Source organism: Salmo trutta, chromosome 23 (assembly GCF_901001165.1).
Source record: "Salmo trutta chromosome 23, fSalTru1.1, whole genome shotgun sequence".
Classification (NCBI taxonomy): Eukaryota; Metazoa; Chordata; class Actinopteri; order Salmoniformes; family Salmonidae; genus Salmo; species Salmo trutta.
The window spans coordinates 9,768,868-9,795,859 of record NC_042979.1 but is presented as its reverse complement, the minus strand read 5'-3'; the positions used below and the strand labels follow the sequence as shown (position 1 = coordinate 9,795,859).

General features: G+C 44.8%; 2 protein-coding genes across 3 annotated transcripts in view; both read right to left on the bottom strand.

The window, feature by feature from the left end:
- Window positions 1-21,567, bottom strand: part of LOC115159265 (rabphilin-3A) — a 65,576-nt gene extending 44,009 nt beyond the window's left edge. For both annotated transcript variants that reach the window (XM_029708818.1, XM_029708819.1), the window contains exon 1: window positions 21,368-21,567. The gene's annotated coding sequence lies outside the window, so the exon portion shown is untranslated. The remainder of the gene's footprint in view (window positions 1-21,367) is intronic.
- Window positions 21,568-22,856: 1,289 nt separating this feature from the next.
- Window positions 22,857-26,732, bottom strand: LOC115159267 (cytochrome P450 2D15-like). The gene is made up of 9 exons (XM_029708823.1): window positions 26,531-26,732; window positions 26,225-26,387; window positions 25,877-26,029; window positions 25,558-25,718; window positions 25,188-25,361; window positions 24,858-24,996; window positions 24,411-24,598; window positions 23,744-23,885; window positions 22,857-23,317 (listed from the first exon to the last, which is right to left on the bottom strand). Exons 1-9 carry the CDS (start codon window positions 26,693-26,695, stop codon window positions 23,124-23,126), a joined length of 1,479 nt encoding a protein of 492 aa, XP_029564683.1. The 5' UTR covers window positions 26,696-26,732; the 3' UTR covers window positions 22,857-23,123.
- Window positions 26,733-26,992: the final 260 nt, after the last annotated feature.

Below are 26,992 nucleotides of genomic sequence, written 5' to 3'. Positions count from 1 at the left end.
GAGCGGACCGCGTCTGAGCAGGCTGCCGTCCAGGCCCATGGCTCGTCCTTCTTGAGGAGCTGGCGAAGGGGCGCTGTGGTCTGTGAGTAGTGGGGCAGAAACCGGAGGTAGTAGGCTGTCATGCCCAAGAATGATGCCACCTGAGAGGCTGAGGTCGGTTCCGGGATCCTGTGGACGGCTTCAATGTTCGACATGAGTGGGGCAATGCCTTTGGCCGACAGGCGGAACCCCACAAACTCGACGGCTGGAGCTGCAAAGGTGCACTTTCCACCGTTAAGGGTCAGGTTGTTCTGCAGTAGAGCGCTGAATACTCTGTGGAGTCGATAATCATGGATGTGGAGGTCAGGACCGTGGACCACGATGTCATCCAGATAGACCGCCACCCCAGGTATTCTAGCGAGGATGGTGCTCATCACCTTCTGGAAGCAGCTGGGGGCAGAGCTAAGTCCAAAAGGCATGCGTGTATATCTGAACACGCCAGCATGTGTGACAAAGGTAGTGAGATCTCTGCTAGCTGCATGGAGGGGTACCTGAAGATAACCCTAACGAAGGTCAAGCTCCGTGAAGATCGTGGAGCCATGGAATTGTGCGGTCAGCTCCTCAGCTGTAGGCAAGGGGTACTTATCCGGGACAACGGCCTTGTTCACAGCACGAAGATCCACGCAGGTCCGGATTCCACCTGACTTTTTGGTTGCAATGACTAAGTTTAAAATCCAGGGGGCAGCGTTGACTGGCTCAATGATGCCTGCATCCAACTGTGCCTGGAGATCTTTTGTGACTTCATCACGCAGTGCAAAGGGAATGCGCCGCAGGGGCTGCATGACTGGGGTCACTTCCGGATTCACTAGGGGCCTGTGAGTAAAGGCTGTGAGGCAGCCCAGTCCATCAAATAGAGTTGGCCAGTTCTGTTGCCATGTGCAGGTAACCTGGTGGATAGCTGACCCACTGTCATCTCTCAGCGTGAATCCCAAGCCTGTGAAGAGGTCGAGGCCCAAGAGGTTGGCACCCCGCTTTGCAACATGAAATGTGAATGATGGCAGATGCTTGGTGCCGTAGTGTACTGGGACCTGGAGGGTGCCTACAATGTCTATCTTGGATCTACCGTACCCACACAGGGCAGTGGAGGGCTGTTGGAGTGGTAGGTGACTGAAAAACTTGTAGTAAGTGGCAAGGTTGAGCAATGACACCGCAGCGCCAGTATCCAGCAGCAAAGGCAAACCCACCTCACCCAGCTGCACAGTGCATGTCCTGAATGACACATGGTTGGTGGAGATGGTTCGGATTTCTGTGTGTTCATGTTGAGAGTGAGATGAAACTAAGGGCCTGTGCTGGGTGGAGCTAGTAGCTGGGGCAGAACGACACATTTTCGCAAAGTGATTGTATTTTGAAAAGTTCTTGCATATTTTCCCACGGGCTGGGCAGTTTGAAGCCCTTGAATTGTGAGAGCTAGCCCCACAGTTGCCACAGCTACTTCTGTTCGTTTGTCTGTGTGCCTGCTGCACGGGCATGCCGGTGTCTGTGTCCATGCAGCTATCAACGTGGGAGGCCATGCGCAGCGTGTGATCGTTGTAGTGCGCCTGCTCGGGCTGAAGCTGCTGTGTGAGAATGGCTGGAGGCCGAGTGTATGCTGCAGATCTGTCTGTGAGCATAGTAGAGCATTCCAACGCCGCTTCAACCTAGAGTGCTATTTTAATAGCTCCATCTAGTTGTAAATTATCCGTTTCCAAAAGCAATTTCTCCCTTGTCTTTTCACATAACGTCCCCTCTATCAACTGATCCCTGATGATCTCGTCCTGAAGTATCCCATAGTTACAAGCGCTAGCCAAATCCCTCAGATTAGCCACGTAGCTTTGAATGGACTCACCCGGCTGTTGGTGTCTCTTCCGTAGCCGGTAGCGTCGGAGGAGCACTCGCTCTTTCCCGGCGAAGTGGTTCCGTAGGAGGCTGACTGCAGCAGTGAATGTAGGAGCCGATCCAAGCGCTCTGAAAATCCTCTGTCCCTCTGTACCGAGGCAGTGACGGAGGAGTGCTGTCCTCCGCTTGTCGGAGATTGTAGAAAAGTCCATAGCTTCGATATAAGTGTTAAAGCTATCAAGCCAGTTCTTCCACGGGACTGGAGGTTCGCCAGGCACGGCGAGGAATGGTGCCGGCGGTGGTAAACTGAATTCAGCCATCTTCGTCGCCAATGTTATATCTAGCCTAGCTGTAGAAGAACGCACATCTGCACGGTTTCACATTGTTCATCACTCTGTCGTTTAATGACATGTGCCACTCATCCTGACAACCCATTCATCCGTAAAGCAGCACACTGTCATAAACTATAACAACGTATAGTATGACGTACAGCACGTCGTACCATACATAACAGTCTGGAGTTGCGCTTTAGCCGGTCGTACAGAATGGCTAGTATCTGTTTCCCGAGCCTCGCTCCGAGAATGAGAAATATTCCGCAATGAGTTTACAGAGCGGGGGTGCCGTTTTTTCGGGCCACATCCTGTATGGAAAAATGGTCATATAAAGTACCCACGAATGTCTAGAGACCCAAAAACCACAGGCGGGTGTCTCGACATATTCCGTCTGCCGGTATTGCATTTATGCTTCATAGCACTGCTTGGGGGTGTCCGTTGTAAATTTATATCCCGGGGTGGGGGGACCGTTAGTATTTACGCTTATTAGAAATAACATATGTTTTAAACCGTAGGAGGTTGTCTAGACATGCTATATTCTGCCTGGGCTTTTTTTACTTTTTAGCCCCCACATCCTTGGGGGTGAGATAAATACGCATTTGAAAGGCTTGTGTGGTAATAAAATTGAAAGTGCCCAAGCCCCATTGAAGAGACGCACACAATCTTAAACAAACTCACACACACTTTTTCTGGTTTCCATGCAGAGACACACACCCCCACCCCCTATTTGTTTTGAAACACACGCACACGTCTTTCAGGAATCCTTTTGTCTCCGGAACAGGCTTGTGAATAGCTCGAAAATGCACAGCCCCTTCGTTAACTTCTTTGGGATAGGGGGCAGTATTTTCACGGCTGGATAAAAAACGTACCCGATTTAATCTGGTTACTACTCCTGCCCAGAAACTAGAATATGCATATAATTAGTAGATTTGGATAGAAAACACTCTAAAGTTTCTAAAACCGTTTGAATGGTGTCTGTGAGTATAACAGAACTCATATGGCAGGCCAAAACCTGAGAAGATTCCATACAGGAAGTGCCCTGTCTGACAATTTGTTGTCCTTCTGTTGCATCTCTATCGACATTACAGCATCTGTGCTGTAACGTGACACTTTCTAAGGCTTCCATTGGCTCTCTAAAGCTGCCAGATAGTGGAATGGGGTGTCTGCTGTCTCTGGGCAAAGTACAACAGCAGAGTTTGTAAGTGGTCAGCCTGGGGACAGTGAGACTGAGAGGCGCGTTCACGAGACTTCTCAATTTTTTTCTTTCAGCCTTTGAATGAATATAACGTTGCCCGGTTGGAATATTATTGCTATTTTACGAGAAAAATAGCATAAAAATGGATTTTAAACAGCGTTTGACATGCTTCTAAGTACGGTAATGGAATATTTTGCATTTTTTTGTCACGAAATGTGCTCGCGCGTTACCCTTCGGATAGTGACCGAAGGGGTATTTGGATATAACTATGGATTATTTGGAACCAAAACAACATTTGTTGTTGAAGTAGAAGCCCTGGGAGTGCATTCTGATGAAGAACAGCAAAGGTAATCACATTTTTCTAATAGTAATTCTGAGTTTAGTGAGCCCCAAACTTGGTGGGTGTCAAATTAGCTAGCCTGTGATGGCCGAGCTATGTACTCAGAATATTGCAAAATGTGCTTTCGCCGAAAAGCTATTTTAAAATCGGACATAGCGATTGCATAAAGGAGTTCTGTATATATAATTCTTAAAATAATTGTTATGTATTTTGTCAACGTTTATCATGAGTAATTTAGTAAATTCACCGGAAGTTTTCGGTGGGTATGCTAGTTCTGAACATCACATGCTAATGTAAAAAGCTGTTTTTTGATATAAATATGAACTTGATTGAACAAAACATGCATGTATTGTATAACATAATGTCCTAGGAGTGTCATCTGATGAAGATCATCAAAGGTTAGTGCTGCATTTAGCTGTGGTTTGTGTTTATGTGACATATATGAAAACGTAAGTTTTCACTCCATGGATAGATCAAACGTCTTGCATGTAGACGCTGTGTATGTCTTAAGGATAGAAGCGGCCAGCGACGTAATTGTTCACGATTTTGGAAAAGACTGTCCAGCTTATTCATCAGGGTTATGAATATAGGGTAATCCCTCCATTTAAAGCTAAACACAGGCATAAAAAAGTTGACATCCTTGCAGGCTTTGGAAAATACATATGAACTGACAGACTTCGTTGCATTTGTACTATAAAATTGTTCACACTTGTCACTTTGGAGTCGGGGCTATAAGCCATTGAAGAGATCCTTACGGCTTTCAAATCATTGCGCCCACCCACAAGCTCTTCCAATGCATAGCCTGGCACGTTTGTACCACTCAGGGCCTGTTCAATTTTACAGAGTGCTAGCCGTATCTTAAGCCATTCTGTCATACGCAGCGAAGGAGAAAAACTCCCGGGTTTTGCTTGATAAAGGGGGCTGGGGCCGCTGTCTGTGAAAATCTTCACAGTTGAATCCTCAGGTTTGAATATGTAAGTCATATGGCCATCACTGGTATCCAAAAACGCTTTAAAACGTTCTGGGACCTCACCCAAAAGATCCTCGATGCTTTTATCATTGGGTTCGTGACAAGAGGCGCATAGTACCCCGAGAATTGGTCTAGGAGACATCATTTTCTGTTTAATGTTCAGGGTTTTATTTTTAAAATCTTGTTTAGTGTTCTGGGGCCGCATGTGTTGTTCTGGGTCTTATTTATAAGTCGTCTGTCTCCAACACAATCCCCCCCCGGACATTCCTACTTTATAGACAACAACCCTAAGAGCAATAAAATAGGTGGGGTGTGGGGCCATCCTCTTTGAAATGTTCAAACACAACCCCCCAGTTCAACGAGGTCCCTACACATCAATCATCATGACAACTTCAAAGGAATAGATGCAATATAGATATAAAATAACACACACTCTAACACGTGACAGAACAGGATGCAACTATATGGCCCTAACCACGTGACACCTTCCCGCCAGGATGTCCTGACCAGATGCCCTTTTTTGGGCATGTACGCGCCATCCGGACATAGGGTCATAAATCACGATTTTGACCGATGCCGTCTACTTTATTCTCTCTGCCCTTGAGTGTCCCAGCCAGAGCCCGGACTTGAACCCAATCGAACATCTCTGGAAGGACCTGAAAATAGCTGTGCAGCGACGCTCCCCATCCAACCTGACAGAGCTTGAGAGGATCTGCAGAGAAGAATAGGAGAAACTCCCCAAATGCAGGTGTGCCAAGCTTGTAGCGTCATACCCAAGAAGACAAGGCTGTAATAGCTGCCAATAGTTCTTTAACAAAGTACTGAGTAAAGGGTCTGAATAGTTACGTAAATGTGATATTTTTTGTATTTTTCTTTTACATTTGCAAACATTTCTAAAAACCTGCTTTTGCTCTGTCATTATGGGGTATTGTGTGTAGATTGATGAGTGGGAAAAAATGATTTAATCAATTTTAGAATAAGGCTGTAACGTAACAAAATGTGAAAAATGTCAAGGGGTTTGACTACTTTCCAAATGCACTGTATATTTTAAGGGTATTCCAAGTTAAAACTGTCAAAATATTTTGATATGCAATGGTTTTTAAAAGCTTTGTTTTTCCTTTTGCTTTTTTCCACCCATGGGAAACTTTTTTGCTACTCCACTTATCTTGGATTCCCTGGTTGTGATATATGCTGGTGTAGTGGGAGTTCTTTATGGAACATAGAAGATTCTAGAGAATTACATTCCCACAGGATTCCATACCCTGACAGCTGGATCACAATGGATCCTCCTCTCCATCCTTCTATCTCCACACTCTTTTCTCTCCTCCTCTCATCCTCTCCTCTCTCTCTCCAGTCTTCACTCAGTAGAAGCAGATTATAAAGCTTGGAGCTCTCCACATCACCTCCCTCTATCCCTGTTGATGACACTCTGTGGATATACCTACACACATATGCACGATGCACATGTGTCTGATGACATAAGCGCAGATAAATGCTCAATATTAAGTCTGCAGAAAGCACACACACACACAAACACACACAAACACACACGGGCAGGCTTAAAGCTCTGATATGGCAGTGCTGTCTAGAAACATCTTCCTCAGTCGCTGAAGGGAGGAGCTGACGACACACACCTCAGTGTGCTAAAGGAGAAGACAGCAAACAAATATGGCTATAGGAAAAGACTAAACGGCTTGTAGATCTAGGGACTATGCTGTGACATCAGAGGGTTGTACAGGGGGAGAGAGAGCACGCATACAGTGCATTCGGAAAGTATTCAGACCCCTTGACTTTTTCCACATTTTGTTACGTTACAGCCTTATTCTAAAATCTATAAAATATTTTTTTTCCATCAATCTACACACAGTACCCCATAAAGACATTTTTGCAAATTTAGTAAAAAAAATAAAAAAATACCTTATTTACATAAGTATTCAGTCCCTTTGCTATGAGACTCGAAATTGAGCTCAGGTTCATCCGGTTTCCATTGATCAAGGGCCTTGGTCAGGGAGGTGATCAAAAACCTGATGGTCACTCTGACAGAGCTCCAGAGTTTCTCTGTGGAGATAGGATTAACTTCCAGAACGACTAACATCTCTGCAGCATTCCCACCAATCAGGCCTTTATGGTAGAGTGGCCAGACGGAAGCCACTCCTCAGTAAAAGGCACATGAAAGCCGCTTGGAGTTTGCCAAAAGGCAACTAAAGACTCGCAGACCATGAGAAACAAGATTCTCTGGTCTGATGAAACAGATTGAACTCTTTGGCCTGAATGCCAGGTGTCACGTCTGGAGGAAACATGGCACCATCCCTACGGTGGAGCATGATGGTGGCAGCATCATGCTGTGGGAATGTTTATCAGCGGCAGGGAGATTAGTCAGGATCGAAGGAAAGATGAACGAAGCAAAGTACAGAGAGATCCTTGATGAAAACCTGTCCCAGAGAGCTCAGGACCTCAGACTGGGGCGAAGGTTCCCCTTCCAAGAGTGCAACGACACTAAGACAACACAGGAGTGGCTTCGGGACAAGTCTCTGAATGTCCTTGAGTGGCCCAGTCAGAACCCGGACTTGAACCTGATCTAACATCTCTGGAGACCTGAGAATAGCTGTGCAGCGACGCTCCCCATCCAACCTGCCAGAGCTTGAGAGGATCTGCAGAGAAGAATACAAGTGTGCCAAGGTTGTAGCATCATATCCAAGAAGACTTGAGGCTGTAATCACTGAGTAAAGGGTCTGAATACTTATGTAAATGCATTATTTAAATTTTTTTTTTAGATAAATTTGCACAAAAGAATTGAAACCTGTTTTTGCTTTGTCATGATGGGGTATTGTCTGTAGATTGATGGGGGGGCATTTTTAAAACCCATTTTAGAGTAAGTTTGTAGCATTTTTTTACAGTAAACATTACACTCACAAAAGAATAAAGACATTTCAAATGTCATATTATGTCTATATACAGCGTTGTAATCATGTACAAATAGTTCATGTACAAAAGGGAAAATAAATAAACAAATACAGGTTGTATTTACAATGGTGATTGTTCTTCACTGGTTGCCCTTTTCTTGTGGAAACAGGTCACAAATCTTGCTGCTGTGATTGCACACTGTGGTATTTCACTCAATAGATATGGGAATTTATCAAAATTGGATTTGTTTTCAAATTCTTTGTGGGTCTGTGCAATCTGAAGGAAATATGTGTCTCTAATATGATCATACATTTGGCATGAGGTTAAGAAGTGCAGCTCAGTTTCCACCTCATTTTGTGGGCAGTGTGCACATAGCCTGTCTTCTCTTGAGAGCCAGGTCTGCCTTCGGCGGCCTTTCTCAATAGCAAGGCTATGCTCACTGAGTCTGTACATAGTCATAGATTTCCTTAATTTTGGGTCAGTCACAGTGGTCAGGTATTCTGCTACTGTGTACTGTCTGTTTAGGACCAAATAGCATTCTAGTTTACTCAGTTTTTTTGTAGGTTCTTTCCAATGTGTCAAGTAATTATATTTTTATTTTCTCGTGATTTGGTTGGGTCTAATTGTGTTGCTGTCCTGGGGTTCTGTGGGATCTGTTTGTGAACAGAGCCCCAGGACCAAAGAATAGAAACATTTCTAATGTCATATTATGGCTATGTACAATGTTGTAACAATGTCTCTCTCTCGTGCCTGTCTGACCATCTGCATGTGTGTGCGGGGTATGGGGGTGGGCTTGGAGGCTATGGCAGTTCATAGCCCTCTTGATTAGCAGAGGGAAGGCTACAGTGCTCGTTTGAGAGAGTGAAATTGTGTGTGTGCGCGTGTGTGATACACCAGGGGCAGCAGTCAGTCCGCCACAACAACAACAACAACATAGGCCTTATGCTAATTAATGCTTGTTCTCTCTCCCTTCTTTCTCCCTCTCCCTCTGACTCTCCCTTTGCCTCTCTCACTTTCTCTCTCTCTATTTCTCCATCTCTCTCTTTCCATCTTCCCCCCCTCTCTCTTTCTCTTCCAGACAGCCCTGCTGTCAATCTACTGCTGCAATCACAGGTGGTATGACCTGAGGAGATGGATTGAGGTGAAGATGTGACATAGGTCATGGCTGGGCAGACAGCTTAGGAGGTTGGTGGCTCCTTAATTGGGGAGAACGGACTTGGTAATGGTAATTGCTGGAGGGGAATATGTGGAATGTTATCAAAGACATCAAACACATGGTTTCCATGTGTTTGATACCATTCCATTTGCTTAGTTACGGACATTATTATGAGCTGTCCTCTCCTCAGCAGCCACCTGTGGTGGATAGAGAAAAAGAGAGAAGGAGTGATTTGATTTGATTAGGATCTCTTTTAGTCCTCATTAGGACTAATCTTCCAAGAGTCCTTAAACATTAAAATACAATTTATAATATGATCATTTTCACATATAACACACTGTTACAAACAGACATAATACACTGACATACAGTATTAACCAGATAAATACTCTAATAGTCAAAAAGGATATATTGATTCCTTCATCTACCCTAGTCCCGTACAACCTTCCAATGTATTATATTTAAATAGTTCTAAGGTATTGTTTGCATATATATTTTGAAAGGTTTCTGGTTTGCTCAGATACATTTTTCAAAATCTTTATTGCTCTAAATCAAAATGTTATTTTGACTATTCCTCTTTTCTGTCTTTATAACACATAGATGGTGGACAATTTATTCCTAGTATTTACTTAATGTCTGTCTCTTACCAACTGAATACTGTTGTGAATAGAGTTTGGCTGTTTTAAGTGGTGTACATTGTGGAATAAAATAAGCATGTTTTTTTCAATTATTGTGTTGATTGATGACCAGCCAAGTGTCACACCCTGATGTTTCACCTGTCTTTGTGATTGTCTCCACCCCCCACCAGGTGTCACCCATCTTCCCCATTATCCCCTGTGTATTTACACCTGTGTCCTCTGTTTGTCTGTTGCCAGTTTATCTTGTTTGTCAAGTCAACCAGCGGTTTGTCTCAGCTACTTCTTTTCCCCCAGTCTCTCTTTTTTTCACCCTCCTGGTTTTGACCCTTGCTTGTCCTGTCTCTGACCCAGCCTGCCTGACTACTCTGCCTGCCTGCCATCCTGTACCTTTACCCCACCTCTGGATTACCGACCTCTGCCTAACCTGACCCTGAGCCTGCCTGCCATCCTGTACCTTTACCCCACCTCTGGATTACCGACCTCTGCCTAACCTGACCCTGAGCCTGCCTGCCATCCTGTACCTTTGCCCCATCTCTGGATTACCGACCTCTACCTGACCTGACCCTGAGCCTGCCTGCCTGCCATCCTGTACCTTTGCCCCTACTCTGTATTATCAACCCCTGACTGCCTTGACCTGTCGTTTGCCTGCCCCTGTTGCTGTAATAAACATTTACTTTGATACAGTCTGCATCTGGGTCTTACCTTCAAGCCTGATAGTACGAACTGGCCATGACTGACCCAGCAGTCCCGGGCCAGCTGCGCGATGTCATCTCCTCTCAAGGAGCAACCATCGGGAGGCACGAGGAACTGCTTCGTGGCCTTAGGGAGGGGGTCCAAACGTTGGCTGAACGCCATGACCGGGCATTGTATATTTTGCTGGATTAATTCCGCAGGTTGTCTAGGAGGCAGCCTACCACGGTGGTAACCCCACAGCCCCTCGGTAACCCAGCTGCTAGCAGTGTCGTCTCATCGGTCACTCCACCTTCTTGGGAGCCCCACTTACACCCCCCCCCCCCCCCCGGAATGCTTCAATGGAGAGCTGAGCAACTGTCAGGTGTCCCTAGCTCAGTGTGCTCTCATTTTCGAGCTTCAGCTCTCCTTCTCCCGGATCGCTCCAAGATTGCCTATCTCATCACGCTGATGTCTGGGAGGGCTCTCACCTGGGCTACTGCTGTATGGGAACAACAGTTGGCCATATGTGTTAGTTTGGAGGGGTTCGTGGGAGAGGTGAAGGTTTTTTACGCCCCGTTCTCTGGGAGAGAAGCTGCCCGGAAGCAAATCCAGCTTCGGCAGGACTCCCACTGTGTGGCAGATGGTGTGGATTTCCGCACGTTGGCAGTGGAGAGTGCTTGGAACCAGGAAGCACTGTTCGATATGTTCCTGCACAGCGTCTCGGAGGAGGACGAGCTTGCAGCTCGGGATTTACCTACGGATCTCGATTCCCTCATCGCTTTGACCATCTGAATCGATGGGCGACTATAGGAACGATGGAGGGAGAGGAAATTTGACTTTGCCCGCACGTCTAGGGATTCCATCTTGCCTCCGAGTCATCCCGGAAGTCCCCAACAATCTCGTTGCCGAGAGAATCTGAGGCTTACCGACCTTCCCCGAGAGTTGCCGAAGACGGCTGAGCCACCGCTTCCCAAGCCTATGCAACTAGGTAGCCAGCGGAACAGTAATACAGGATCAACACAAAGAGTTGTCTGTATTGCGGGACTCTTGGTCATTTTGTGTCCTCTTGTCCTTTAAAAAGACCAGGCTCACTGGTAGGAGTGAGTACTCTGGTGGGCCATATGGAGAACTTTCTTGCTTTCCTTGCTCGCACCCCTTTTCATGCCATTCTGCTGTGGGGAAAGCAGTCTAAATCTCTTCGTGTACTCATTGACTCAGGGACCGATGAGAGCTTTTAGGATGCTACCCTGGCTTCCGAGCTGAACATACCCACTCAGCCCCTTTCCGCTCCCATGGATGTTAGAGCGCTGGATGGGCGATCTATAGGCCGCATCATTCATGTTACCACTCCCATCAACCTACGGCTGTCAGGGAATCACAGTGAGACTATTCAATTCCTGCTCATGAAGTCTCCTCAGATTCCCGTGGTTTTGGGATTCTCCTGGCTCCAGCGACACAATCCTCCTCATCAACTGGTCTACTGGGGCCATCATGGGCTGGAGTCCATTGTGAAGACGGCGCAACTTTCTCCGAGACGTACAGTGAGGGGAAAAAGTATCTGATCCCCTGCTGATTTTGGACGTTTGCCCACTGACAAAGAAATGATCAGTCTATAATTTGAATGGTAGGTTAATTTGAACAGTGAGAGACAGAACAACAATAAAAAAAATCCAGAAAAACGCATGTCAAAAATGTTATAAAATTATTTGCATTTTAATGAGGGAAATAAGTATTTGACCACTCTGCAAAACATGACTTAGTACTTGGTTGCAAAACCCTTGTTGGCAATCACAGAGGTCAGACGTTTCTTGTAGTTGGCCACCAGGTTTGCACACATCTCAGGAGGGATTTTGTCCCACTCCTCTTTGCAGATCTTCTCCAAGTCATTTAGGTTTCGAGGCTGACGTTTGGCAACTCGAACCTTCTGCTCCCTCCACTGATTTTCTATGGGATTAATGTCTGGAGACTGGCTAGGCCACTCCAGGACCTTAATGTGCTTCTTCTTGAGCTACTCCTTTGTTGCCTTGGCCGTGTGTTTTGGGTCATTGTCATGCTGGAATACCCATCCACGACCCATTTTCAATGCCATGGCTGAGGGAAGGAGGTTCTCACCCAGGATTTGACGGTACATGGCCCCGTCCATCGTCCCTTTGATGCGGTGAAGTTGTCCTGTCCCCTTAGCAGAAAAACACCCCCAAAGCATAATGTTTCCACCTCCATGTTTGACAGTGGGGATGGTCTTCTTGGGGTCATAAGCAGCATTCCTCCTCCTCCAAACACGGCAAGTTGAGTTGATGCCAAAGAGCTCCATTTTGGTCTCATCTGACCACAACACTTTCACCCAGTTGTCCTCTGAATCGTTCAGATGTTCATTGGCAAACTTCAGACAGGCATGTATATGTGCTTTCTTGAGCAGGGGGACCTTGCCGGCGCTGCAGGATTTCAGTCCTTCACAGCGTAGTGTGTTACCAATTGTTTTCTTGGTGACTCTGGTCCCAGCTGCCTTGAGATCATTGACAAGATCCTCCCGTGTAGTTCTGGGCTGATTCCTCACCGTTCTCATGATCACTGCAACTCCACGAGGTGAGATCTTGCATGGAGCCCCAGGCCGAGGGAGATTGACAGTTCTTTTGTGTTTCTTCCATTTGCGAATAATCGCACCAACTGTTGTCACCTTCTCACCAAGCTGCTTGGCGACGGTTTTGTAGCCCATTCCAGCCTTGTGTAGGTCTACAATCTTGTCCCTGACATCCTTGGAGAGCTCTTTGGTCTTGGCCATGGTGGAGAGTTTGGAATCTGATTGATTGCTTCTGTGGACAGGTGTCTTTTATACAGGTAACAAGCTGAGATTAGGAGCACTCCTTTTAAGAGTTGACCTTTTCCCTAGCACCACTCCGCCCCCGGGACAACTGTACTTTCTATCGTGACCAGAGACCAAGGCTATGGACACCTACATTGGGGACTCCCTAGCTGCAGGATTTATACGTCCTTCATCCTCTCCCGCCGGCACAGGGTTCTTTGTGGAGGGACAAGAGCCTATACCTGTGCATAGACAAGAGCCTATGCCCGTGCATCGACTACCGGGGACTCAATGGCATAACGGTGAAGAACCGCTACCCGCTACCACTCATCTCCTCGGCCTTCGAGCAGCTCCAGGGGGCCACCATGTTTTCCAAGCTGGATCTACGGAATGCCTACCACCTGGTGCGGAAACGGGAGGGGGATGAGTGGAAGACCGCCTTCAACACGGCCAGAGGCCACTAAGTATTTGGTCAGGTAGGACGCCAGGTGGCGCCCCTAGGGGGGGGGGGGGGGTACTGTCACATCCTGATCTGTTTCACCTGTCTTTGTGATTGTCTCCACCCCCACCAGGTGTCACCCATCTTCCCCATTATCCCCTGTGTATTTATACCTGTGTTCTGTTTGTCTGTTACCAGTTCGTCTTGTTTATCAAGTCAACCAGCGTTTTTTCTCAGCTCCTGCTTTCCCCAGTCTCTCTTTTCCTTGCCCTCCTGGTTTTGACCCTGTCCTGTTTCTGAGCCCGTCTGCCTGACCACTCTGCCTGCCCCTGAGCCTGCCTGCCGTCCTGTAACTTTGCCCCATCTCTGGATTACCTACTTCTGCCTGACCCTGAGCTGGTCTGCCGTCCTGTACCTTTGCATCTACCTTCAAACCTGATACCAAGAGCATTGTGCATGACTAAAACAGAAGAACCATATCTCCACCTTAAAACAATCCTTGCTTCTTGTTTCTGTTCAATCTGCAGCCTCCTAATTTCACTTGCTGATGCATTTCCCCAGAACACAGAACAATAGTTCACCTGACTCCCAATTAATGCTTGGGTTGTTTGCTTAAGAATCTTTCCCGGTAAATATTTAGCTATCCTTCTGATCATGCATGTAATATATATATATTTTTTACATAGATTAGTTATTTGAGACACTGCACCCCTAGTAGTTTGGTTTCTGCCACTTCCTCAATTTTTACTCCCCTCGTACTTAATTGTATCCCATGCTGTGTTGACCTTTTCCTGGTAGAACAGACCAACATAACCTTGGTTTTCTTGGTGTTCAAAACAGGTTTGTTCCGGCAAACCCACTCCCTGATATTTCCCAGATCTACTTGTAGAGCTTGCTATACCTGTTGAACCGATTGTCTTGATGTATAAACTGTAGTATAATCTGCAAATATAGTAGTTTGAGTTTCAGATGAGACATAAGTAAGGTCATTGGTATATATTAAGTAAAGAAGGGGCCCAAGGCAGCTGCCCTGCGGTATTCCACAGTTTAAAGCATGAGGGGAAGAAAACAACTCATTGATATAGGTGGACTGTTTCCTGTCAGTTAGATATGACTGTAACCAATTCAATGCTGCCTCCATAATGCAATAATTTTGTCAAAATTATTTCATGATCCACTAAATAAAATGCTGCACTGAAATCTAAAAATAGTACACCCACAAACCTGCCATTATCCATAGCATTGAGCCATTGGTCAGTCAGTGATGGAAGAGGTTCATGAGTGAGGGATAGAAAGAGAACAAGGAGTAGTAGAGGTCAGAGGTGGGTGGATAAAGAGACGAAGAGAAGGATAGATGAAGAAGAGATAGATAGAAGGAGATATAAAGGGGAAGAAGAAGGTCCCCAGAGACACATCTTCAGGAAGGAACAATGATATATATAAACTTCTGGATTACTGATGCTATGTATTGGCCAGTGAGAGGCTTTGAAGCCAACGGTCGGCCATATTTGCACTGCCCAGAAGAAGCAGAAGGACAAAATGACATGTATTTGAGTATTTATGTTGTAGTGGGGACAGTAACATAAAAAGTATACTTTAAGGAAAATAAAATTGCACACCTCTTCAAGGAACCCCCACTGGTGGTCAATAAGAGTGGTCACAATATTGGGGACAGCTTGGTGATATCTGACCTGATCCCTGAGCCCACTCAGACACTCTTGACATCCATTCCAAATGGGAACTACAAATGTGGCTCATGCGCACAGTGCAATAGCACTACAAAAACAGACATCCACATACAGATCGAAAAATTCCTGTTAGGGGTATCATCTCATGCAAGACAAAGGGGGTAATCTATCTCATCACCCTTCTTATGAACAATTATAATTTCTGTGAACAGGTCTTGTAAATGAATGTATTCTTTCTACAGCTTATCAGAGTACACCCAATGTTCCCCCTGTTGATGATGCCTATTATGCACTATGGTTGAACCAAAAGATTACAAAACATTAATGAAATTGGAAATATTTAAATATATAGGTCAAATTGAATGAAACAATAATGTTAATGTTATGCTAATGATAACAATGACATATATTCAATATGCTGTGAGCTATTGTCTTTTAACAGTTTCGCTCGGTTCATTCTGATCAACCTACTGTAGCAATTACGACACACCCCTCACTATTGTCATTGATTGTACGAATTGCACTGTTTGTCTACATAAACTGGTTCAAGCATTCATAACATTACAGTGATGCCATAACGTTGGTGTTTTTTTACCCAATAAATTACTGGGAGCTTATATATATATATATATATATGTGGTGTGCGACTCTCTCTGTTTTTATAGCTTATAGTTTGTTTTCCGTTAGTCAGCACCTCCACATTAAATCATTTTCTCTAGGTGTGCGCCAGCTCATGCTTTTTATTGGACTGATCATGTCAAAATCATACTTTCAAAATCTTAGCCAGTAGTCATCATCATGAATGAGGTTGACAATCTACTGGCAAATCCTTTTCAATCCTTGTAGTATGAAGACAAATTAAAGATAAAAAGTATCGGTGCTCATCGGCCATTGGACATAAACATTACACAACAAGTTGCAAATTCAGCAATGAGTGGTTTGGAAGGAATCAATGGCTAACTGCAAGCATTGCAAATTAATCACTAGCCTGCTATTCAGTGGAGAGGCTGTGTGTTCCAAGTCTGGGTTTAACTTCTTAGGGCTTGGCCCCTTTTTTCTCCACTTCTTGCCTGAATGACGTGGCCAAAGTAAACTGCCTGTAGCTCAGGCCCTGAAGCCAGGATATGCATATAATTGGTACCATTGGAAAGAAGATTTGTTTTTGAGAGAGACCATCCTCTTAGAAATGCAAGAGAAAGGTCATATTGAAAACTCCCTGGATGCAATTCCTATGGCTTCCATGGGGCGTCTGCAGTCTATGTTCAAGGTTACAGGCTTGTAACTTCAAAATTGAATAAGAAATAACAGTTTTAGTAGAAAGACAAAGTCTTGGAAATTCATGTTTGCGCACGCCATGAAGACATTACGCACCTGCTAAAATCAGTTTCCTATTAAACATACTTCTTTCCGAAATAAATATTATAGTTTGATAACATTTTAGGGTATCTGAGGAGTAAATAGAAACATATTTTCAGATTCCTTTCTCTGCAAGTTGAACGAGTGGATTACTCAAATCGATTGTGCCAACTAAACAGACTTTTTGGGATATAAAGAAGGATTTTATCTAACAAAACGACACTATATGTTATAACTGGGATCCATAGGATGACACATCAGAGGAAGATTTTCAAAAAGTAAGTGAATATTTAATTGTTATATGTGAATGTATGAAACCTGTGCGGTGGAAAAATATTTTGATGTGGGGCGCCATCCTCAAACAATCGCATGGCATGTTTTCGCTGTAATAGCTACTGTAAATCTGACAGTGCAGTTAGATTAACAAGAATTGAAGCTTTCAGCCGATGTAAGACACTTTTATGTGCCTAAATGTTTAAAATCCATAATATTTATGATTATTTATTTGAATTGCGCGCCCTCCAGTTTTACCGGAAGTTGTCCTGCTAGCGGGACACCTATCCTTATTAAGGGTCTCTTTTCCAAGCTTAAAAGGATAAACATTCACATGCAACACCATGGACTTCTGACGCATTCAAAACAACTGGAAACTTGGAACTGGGAAATCTCAGACTTCAGTGAGTTCAAGACAACTGGAACTCTGAAAATATCAAGCTCCGACTGGGAAAATACATTTTGAACGCTCATCCAACTCAGAATTCCAAGTCGGGAACTCTGGCCTCTTTCTAGAGCTCCGACCTAAAGACCACTGACGTCATGATTCGACCTTGTTTTTTTCCAGAGTTCCCAGTTGTCTTGAAAGCACCATAAATCCAGACAATGCCAGACTTTGATGACAATGTTTGATGACAAAATTTGCCCACAAGAAGGACCACAGCGCCACCTTCCTGTTTAAGTGAGCACAGCACAACAAGGTGAGCCCAAAAATGTTTTGTGTACAGCAGCATAAATGATGTAATATGCCAGGGAGATATGTATACTGTAGCTAAGAAAGTAATACTAAGTGTATGTTGTGTAGTAAGATGTTAGTAACCCATGTGCCTCACCCTAATAATTTGATCCCTTTCCCCATCATAACTTAGGCTACTGTTCTGACTTGGTGGTGCAAATGTAGCCTATAACCAGTTTTAGAGAAATGTAATCATTGAATATTGTAATAGCTTTCATTGTCTGCTTATATCGGGAGCCAAAGACGTGGATGTCGATTAAAGCAGCCCCCCGTACCTCTCTGATTCAGAGGGGTTGGGTTAAATGTGGAAGACACATTTCAGTTGAAGGCATTCAGTTGTACAACTGACTACGGTTCTAACTTGGTGTACAGGGAGAATACTGTAAGAATGGCCCATGTTCTGAATTCTCACGCTGTACATTTCAAAAGTGCTGAACAAATAGTTATATTGACTACGTCCATCTTAGCTTGCTCATTATTGTCTTAATCAAAATGACGGATTGCTTCTTATCCGCTCATCGTTCCCTTATGCCATAGTTTGTACATCTCAATTGTCAGTAGAAACCACATTTGTTTAAGCAAGTCAGCCATATCGGCTATGTTTTTTTTAAAGGCAGTAAATGAGGCTGAATGAACTGTTTCGCTGCCAGACAAGGCTCTGCTGACAGACAGGTGTAGCAGTGGTAAGGATTCACTCCATGGTGCTGAATAGAAACCTCTGCTGTTGGGACAGCTTTATCTAGGCCCTAACAGTTGTTAGGACCTAACAGTTTGTGGGCACCGTTTCTCACTGTTATAGTGCAATTAATGCAATGTTTAGTGTTGTGTTGTGCAGTGGCTTTGCTGGCATGCATCTAAAAACATTTTTAGTTTGTTTGGCCGCACCAAGATATACATGCTAAAATCGCCACTGGCAACCCTACTCATGGGATCAAAAGTCCTGCACATTCCTGCATACCAAGTAGCTCTCCAGGAGGAGAGTTAGTCACCTTTGAAGGGTACTTCTCAGAACCAGTAGGGTACCTCTCTGTAAGAAATGGTGTGTCCAATACTGGGAATAATGTGCCAAAGATTTTGTCATTTGTTGCTCTATTTCTATCCAGCTCATGGACGTGTGTAGTTCTACCCTCTCTTTCAGATACGGCTGTGTGGCCATGCAGCGTCAACATTCAGCTCAGGTCTCAGGTTCAGAATGGATCTATAGTTATAGTCACACATTCATTTTCCCAGCCAGGGGACGACTGTCACAAAACGTATTAACAGTATGGTACTCAGAGGAAATGGACACGCCTTAATATTCACTAAGGATATGCAACCGCCTGATTCAGCATCTAACACGCCCTACTGCTTCCACATACGCACAACACCACCACCCTTCACGGCTATACACTCTCCAAACATACTGATGGTGCATTGCTAATTAAATCACCTCTGGTCACACTTTGTTGTGCCGGAGAATATCTGTTTTTCAAACCCTGTCATGAGAGAGCTAGCCAGGGAAGCAGTGGATGACAATCGCTTTCCCTGCAGATTTGGGGCAGGAAGTCAATTACTGTAGGTTCCAACTGTGCCAAACTGACGAAAATACATTCCAACATCCTGGATGAAATGAGGTGGAAAATTCTCATTGAAAGCAATGGGAAACTGTCCAACTCATGAATGTGAGTTGATTGGTTAAATGGATTAGGTTGGAATTGAGTTCACCACAACCCTGACCTCCATTTATCATCATGGAGAGTCCATAATGTATGAAACGAATAAGCAATGGCAGCAGGCTATCCTTTCCCATTCTTTTCTACATAGGTAGGTAGTGGTTGTGTGTGTGTGTGTGTGTGTGTGTGCCCAAGAAATATTATTATCTTCCAGGTACCGGAAAGTCCCCGCAAGGATAGTAAAACAAAGAAAATTCTCCCTCGTGAAGGCCATTTTAAGTTTAGGGTTAGGTTTAGGGTTACAATTAGGGTTAGCGGTTAGGTTTAGGGTAAGGGTTAGTAGTTATAGTAGTAGTAATAGTATTAGTAGTAGTAGTGCTAGTAGTACTAGTAGTAGTGCTAGTAGTAATAGTAGTACTAGTAGTAGTACTAGTACTAGTAGCAGTACTAGTAGCAATAGTAGTAGTAGTACTAGTAGTAGTAATAGTAGTAGTAATAATCATAGTAATAGTAGTACTAGAAGTAGTAATTGTAGCAATAGTAGCAGTAGTAGTTGTAATAGTAGTAGTACTAGTAGCAATAGTAGTAGTAGTAATAATAATAGTAATAGTAGCAGTAGCAGCCTGCTACTGCACTGCAGTAGTAACGGAGTAACGACTGATAGCATGTTTGGCATTACAACATGGCTGAGTACTCCATCCTTCCCAGCTCATCATCATCTCCAGCTGGAGAGTATACAGACAGTGCAGTGCTATACAGACAGTGCCAAACCAGACTCCAACATCATGCTCTCATAAACAACTACAGCAGCCATCTACATCCGTCTCTCACCATCTTAATTATTTTCTAGGGTGATAAATGTCCACGGCAGATTGTAATTAAGTCCAGCAGCACTGTCTTATCTTACCATTGTAAAACTAGGACAAACTCCCTCTTGCTCTTTCTACTGCGGAGTAATGGATCACTTTGAGTGCTTTTCCAGGAGCGCTACTGTATATTGCAGGCTGCAGCAGTGCCAATACAGGAACACTATATTACAGCCAAGAGTCCAACTACAAAAAGACAAGGGGAAAGATTGAAGACTTTCTGACAATATATATCATGCCTGACGCCATTCTATACACTTGAACTTGCTGTTTTAGTAGATGACCCCATGGGATCAATCTGCACTGTATCACTTTTAAATCTGTCTACTAAGAGGGTAAAACCCCCAACCTGGTGAATATTTCCCCTGACTTCAGCAGCAGTGGGGGTTTGGAGTGAGTGATGTAAGCAATGTCAGTTTCAGCACCTCAGTCAGCGCCTAACTCTCCATCCCACACACACACACACACACACACACACACACACACACACACACACACACACACGGTCAATAATACCTATCACAGGGGATTGTAGACCATGGGAAAATAAGAGCTGATCAATATACTGCAGCTAGAGCATGTTCTATAGGGAATCATAACCTGACCTTTGACCTCTCCACACTCATGCATGCAGGCAAGCACATACCTTGTAGCATGAAAAAAATGTTATTCTTTGACTTGCTTCTCTCCTCTTTCACATTGTTCTTTATCTTGACCTTTCTCTGCTGCCAGTATGTGTTATAGTTAGCAACTGAAGGCTCCCTCACCTCATTTACAGACTGGCTAGTTCGGAGTAAGTGTGCGTGTGAGACAGGTCTGAAACAGTGGCTGTCGGTGCAATGGGGAGTAACGGGGAGAGACTCCACACTATCTGTCCTGACTGTCTGTTTCTGCTGTAGCTGACTTGACATCGTCTTGCTTTTTCTATCGGTGCACTTGCAGCTTGACACGTCAAATGTATATGAGTCCATAGTGAAGGAAGGGGGAGAATATGGCCTGAAGAGATCATGGCAAGGAAAGCTTTTGTTTAGCATATTGCCCCTTAAGAACCTCGTTGCCCCTTAAGAACCACTCTTCTATCCCCAGAAGGTATTAAGTCCAAGTCTTTTTGTGTCAATATACCCACAAGAGGCTGGAGACTGAGGTTACAGAGACATCAACCTCTCCTGTCATTTCAGTATGCAGCCCTTTGTGGATCTCACTGTAATAAATGATGTCCTGCAGTGGTGACACAGAGTGGGGCATTAAATTACTGGAAAGGGAGGAATAGAATGAATAGAAGTCATTTTCTATGTTCACATAAGTCAACCTTTTTTTTTTCCTCTCAAATGTCCACAAGATGTATAATTTTCTCAGACATGGCATATCCTGAATGATGGATTCTTGCAATCCATATAGGTCAATTCATTCTTGTCGAGTCCTAATCTAACGTCATCTTTTTTCCCCCCAATCAACCACATACTGACACACAATCAAAATGCTCTCACTTCTCTTACCTGACACTTCTCCAACAGTTCTTTTAAATGTTTTTCTTCCTCCTACAGAGATTGGAGATGTAAGAGAAATAGAGATGGAGAGAGAAACATCAAATAAAGCGTCCTGCCTCTGTGCGACTGTCACAATTTCTATAGGAGCGCTCTTTCCACAACAGTCCACAAACACTCCCTCCACTCGCACGCGACCGAGTAGTCCGACCTCCTCATTTAAAGCCACGAGCCCTGAACCCCGCCCCCTCACGCTCAGTCGCGCGCTGAACGGATAAACGGGGGGGATAAAGGCAGCTACGGTACCCACAGGAGGGAAACCCCTCCCACACAGGAGATGAAAGGTTCTTCTGTGAGGAGTGGAGGAGCTCCCTATGATGATGGTGATGAAGATGCACTGTAGTGTTCACTAAATGTGTACCCCTGGATTTTCTATGCCTTTTTTTCTTTTGATAAAATGGTGCTATGTGTTGTTGTTCATTACAATGAATTGATGATGATGATGATAAGGATTATGACACATCCTCATCATCATTGCTGTACCCTAATGATAATCCCTTGATTAACCTATCAGGTGAATCTCTAATGATAATCCCTTGATTAACCTATCAGGTGAATCTCTAATGATAATCCCTTGATTAACCTATCAGGTGAATCTCTAATGATAATCCCTTGTTTAACCTATCAGGTGAATCTCTAATGATAATCCCTTGATTAACCTATCAGGTGAATCTCTAATGATAATCCCTTGATTAACCTATCAGGTGAATCTGTAATGATAATCCCTTGTTTAACCTATCAGGTTAACTGTGCATGCCCAGGTGTTTTATCCACCATACCATATGAGGCAGCTTCTTCCTATTTACTAGCCTTCTATTTATAGTCCTATTCGTTATTTCCCTCTGAGCAACTCAGCTGCAAGCATTATTCTGTTCCATACAATCTGAATACAATAGTCCACAATTCAAATGCAAGGTCCTACTCCAGAATGTTCTAATCCATTAGAATAGAGATTAGAATATGAGGGAGAGGAAATATTCCAACTGACCCTCCTGGCCCCCTGCTGAGGTTACTCATTCACTGATTCTGTCTTAATAAAGAGTGTCCTTGCTACAGGGTTTGTTTGTGTGTGTGTGGGTGTGTGATTCAGTGATCTCACTGTAGCCCTCTTGAGGTTGTTCTTGGCCATGACAGAGGAGAGACTAGGTCTTGCAGTGGACTAGGTTCTGCAGTGCTACTGCATTCTCTCTCTCGCCACGGTACATTGGCCGCCTAATTGACCGGGCATTGCCCCCTTGAAAAGCCTATATAAAACTCACGCCTGCCCCCCAACACAGGCAAAAGGCTATATAACGTATTACTCTTTTTAAAGTCCGCTGATTCAGGAGAGCTGCGCCAGCATTTAAATGAGGTACAGAACAAACCCGAGACAGCTTTACAGGGCTAAATGATGCATGGCAGTGGATCACATGCCATTTGCTATAAAAACATGACTTAAACATGAACCAAACAGATTTTATGATGGAATAGCTGTCAAATACAATAAAAAATATCACAATGCTTCACTCCATTTTTAAACCTAACCCGGACGACACTGGGCCAATTGTGCGCCGCCCTATGGGACTCTCAATCACGGCCGGTTGTGATGCAGCCTGGAATTGAACCAGGGTCAGAAGTGACACCTCTAGCACTGAGATGTAGTGCCTTAGGGAGCCCCTCCATACTCCATAATGGTATTGGGACATATTTAAAAGTAACACTGGCTCCATCAGGCTCCCTGGTTTCCTCTCAGTCTGACTGATACCCTGTAGGGTTTGGGTGACTGGATCCCCCCAAACACAGGTGAAAGGTCAGGGTTCCCAGCATCCTCTGGCCACAGGAAGTGGAATCGCTGCAGCAGAGTGACCAGGATGAGGAAGAGTTCCATACGTGCCAGCAGCTCCCCGAGACACACACGAGGACCTGACACACACACACCACATTATCAGTAACATCATGACAGAGAACAGAATCTCACTGGCCTAACTACCAATTTCACTGTTTCTGTTCTCTTTGTCTCTGATTGTTTGCTTATTAAAACTGTCTACTTGGCCAGCAGGGGCTGAAGCATGACTTGTCACGTTTACATAACTAACAACAGCAGTTATATAAATCCAGAACGAAACACTAGTTACATAAACAGCCCAGGATTTACATAATAAACCTCAGACACCTGTAGATCCACTGAGCAGCTCCGTTTCTCTCTAGAGAATAAGATGACAGTATTCTTGTCTATAATCTTAGACTGCATCTCGATAGTCTCTCCCAGTCCCCTCTCATTCATCTGCACTGATATGATTGATAGAACTGGTGGCCATGTTGTCAGAAGCTATTTATTATCAGTTTTACCTGCCGAGAACACCACAAAGGCTTCTGGTTTCACAAACTGCCCGTCATCATTCAGGAAGTGGGCAGGGTTAAAGTCATTTGGACGCTCCCATTGGCTGCTCTCGAAGAGCACAGAGGTGAGGTTGGTGATAACCAGAGTCCCCTTTGCCAGAGAGCGAGGGAAAAACAGAGAGAGAGGAGGGAGAGAGGAGGGAGAGAGGGATGGGGAAGGAGAGTGAGAGGGGGAGGGAGGGAGAGAGAGGAGAGTGAAGGGGGGCAGAGGGATGGAGAGAAATAGAATGATAAGGGGAAGACAGGCAGAAAGACAGGTAGTAGGAGACAGAGGTGGGCAGGGAGCAAGAGAGAGAAAAACACCAAGAGATGGGGAGAGAGGCCAATAACAGCTGAAGGATAATGCCAAATTCATGACCATACATGTTGAATGCTGAAGGTCAATGCATTTGTGTGTGTGTGTGTGTGTGTGTGTGTGTGTGTGTGTGTGTGTGTGTGTGTGTGTGTGTGTGTACTCGTGTGTGTGTGTGTGCTTGTGTGTGAATGTCACTTATCACCTTGGGTATGTTATAGCCCACAAGCCTTGTTCCCCAAAGGGCCAACATTGACTAGATCTGTCCCTTGTGTGTGTGAGTGTGAGTGTGTGTGTAATTTAAAAGGTTATATGTGTGTGTACCTCTGGTATGTCATAGCCCATGAGCTTGGTGGGTCTGATGGTAGCATGAAACACCCCTAGCGGTGCGATGTTGGCTAGACGCTGGGTCTCATGGATAGTGGCCATCACATAGGGCATCCTGTGTCTGTCCTCAAACGACACTCTCTCCTTCCCCCCCAGAACGCCGTCTATCTCTGTCTGACATTGGGCTGGGGAGTGAGGGATGGAGTCAAAGAGAGAGAAGACAAAGGGAGAGAAATTAATACTTTTTGTTAGTCTCCGTTGGGACCGACTGACTGTCTTAAGCTAATGCGTGTCCTGGCCTGTGCCAGACAGCTCATGTAGGAACAGTTTGCAGTGATAACATGACGTAGCCAATGAGTATCAAACCCAGGGCCACCTGAGTGACAATGAGACTGACTTTAGCCCACTGAGCTAAAGCCAGGGTGTGTGTGTGCATCCACTCACCCTGTATGTGTGTGTGTGTAGCTAGGTAGAGCAGCGCCGTGAGTATGGAATTGGAGCTAGTGTCAGTCCCAGCGAAATGGAGGTCCAGTAGTAACATCACCAACCTCTCCTCTTCCAGCACACACCCCTCTGGACCTCTCTGGAGAACATGTGATAGATCTGTTCTAACTTAATGGAATGACAGTGGTATAAACACATTCAGTCATCTAACACTAAAGACAGGATAACACACACACACACACACACACACACACACACACACACACACACACACACACACACACACACACACACACACACACACACACACACACACACACACACACACACCTTGTCCATCTCATCCAGATAGCAGTCTACGACGTCTCGCGGCTCTCCGGGTGCACGTGTGCGTTTGTGCTGCTCCACTATTTCCACGGTGTGTTTCTTCAGAGCTCTGTAGTTGTCAAACACTCTCCGGAAGGGGAGGGGCAGCCGCCGCAGCAGTGGGAAGGTGTCATAGACCTACATAGAGAATGACACATAAAGGCCTAATGAATGACTACATAAGTGTCCGTAGAGCTAAATAAAGAATAGAATTCCCCAAATATCTACTTCAGGTGAAAACATTAAAGACGTTGGATCTGAGAAATGTTGCGCGCAACAACGGTGACCTTTTAATGCTGCAATAGAGGTTAAACGGACTGTATTTGTAACTCACAGCAGCCCAGGGTCCGTTAGCAATCTGAGCGTTCTCCTTGAAGCTGTTGATGACGAAGGAGAGGACTGGGTCCTGGTAGTCATAGCGATACCCAAACAGGACCGAGCAGATGATGTTGGACGCAGCGCTGTGGACCAGAGTCACAGGGTCCAAGGATTTACCTGACAAATAACACACTGTTGCTATGAAGAAGTTTGTTTCCAACACATTTGACAGTAATTAAAGTTCTTCTTCTAAAAACCTCTACAAATAAGTTTACATTGAGTATCCAGTTCAATTCAACAACACCTTTTTTGATCCCCAATGAAGGGTTAGATACCTGCATTCTCTCCCAGCCGAGTGCAGACGTGATCCGTCTCCTCCAGGATCCTCTCCTCCATGGATCTCTTCCCCAGACCAAAGTTCTTCATGGTGGTCAGAGCAAAGCGCCGGTGCTCCTTCCACACCACCCCGTAGTTACCCATGATCAGACCTGTGGTGGTGAAACACTGGGTTAATCTTCTGAGCCTGAGCCACAATATACCTCTAATCTCTAGAAACCTCTATTAAAACATGGTTCGGTAGAGCTAAATCATTGCAATACACTGCCATGTAATACGTGGTATAATGTAATATGACAGCAGTATAAAATGCTATGATATCTTGTTGCAGGGCTAACACATATCACCTTTATCCTCTGTAACGTGGTTGATCATCATGCCCTGTGGTCGTCCAGCGAAGTCCACGGATTTAGTCACCAGTGCCTCCCGTACTGCCTGTAGACCATGGAGCACCACGGCAGGCCTCCAGCCCAGGAACAGGCTGTACACCTCACCATACTCTCCGGACAGCTAGAAAACAATACAGTAGACTGTTAGCTCGCTTAGCTAAAGCCTACATGTTTGTTCATGGCCTACTTCACCTTTGAAAACCCCAAAATATAAAGAAAATAAAAACATTGCAACTTTCTCGAGTGCTCGTTCCGTTTACTTACCTTATCCAAGCCAGCCATAGGATTCTTCATGCTCAGCTGCAGAACGTTCCCAAATATGGGAATGGGCGGTGGTCCCGGTGGGAAGTTCCTGGGCCTCTGAGGCCTCAGCACAACCAGCAGCAGGAGACAGGATCCAACACAGAGCAGAAAGAACGTCCCCACCATTTTAGGAATCTATGTTACTGAGGGTACAACACACTGCTGACCTCAGACTGGGAGGACGGAAAGAAGGATTGGCCAGAGATTATGGCATAACAGAGACCAAGACTTAGGCTACACATCACATGGGAGAGAGGCAACTATTCCCATTCCGTTGCACCCAGTTACACTTGGGAGTTTCCTTGGAGTACTCCAGTGTTGATTTTCTTATGATCACAGTCAACACAGTTCTTTTACCTTTAGAGTGGGAGAAGGTTATCCCCACTAAGAACAGATCCGAGGTCAGATGTCTTGTTTAAATCC

What these genes read in the sequence shown, in the direction of transcription:
- LOC115159267 (XM_029708823.1), bottom strand. Translation starts at nt 26,695, where the DNA reads ATGGTGGGGACGTTCTTTCTGCTCTGTGTTGGATCCTGTCTCCTGCTG. An exon ending in CCACGTTACAGAGGATAAAG is followed by an intron (nt 26,030 to 26,224) that starts GTGATATGTGTT and finishes TCACCACCACAG; the next exon opens with GTCTGATCATGGGTAACTAC. An exon ending in TGGGCTATGACATACCAGAG is followed by an intron (nt 23,886 to 24,410) that starts GTACACACACAT and finishes TCTCTGGCAAAG; the next exon opens with GGGACTCTGGTTATCACCAA.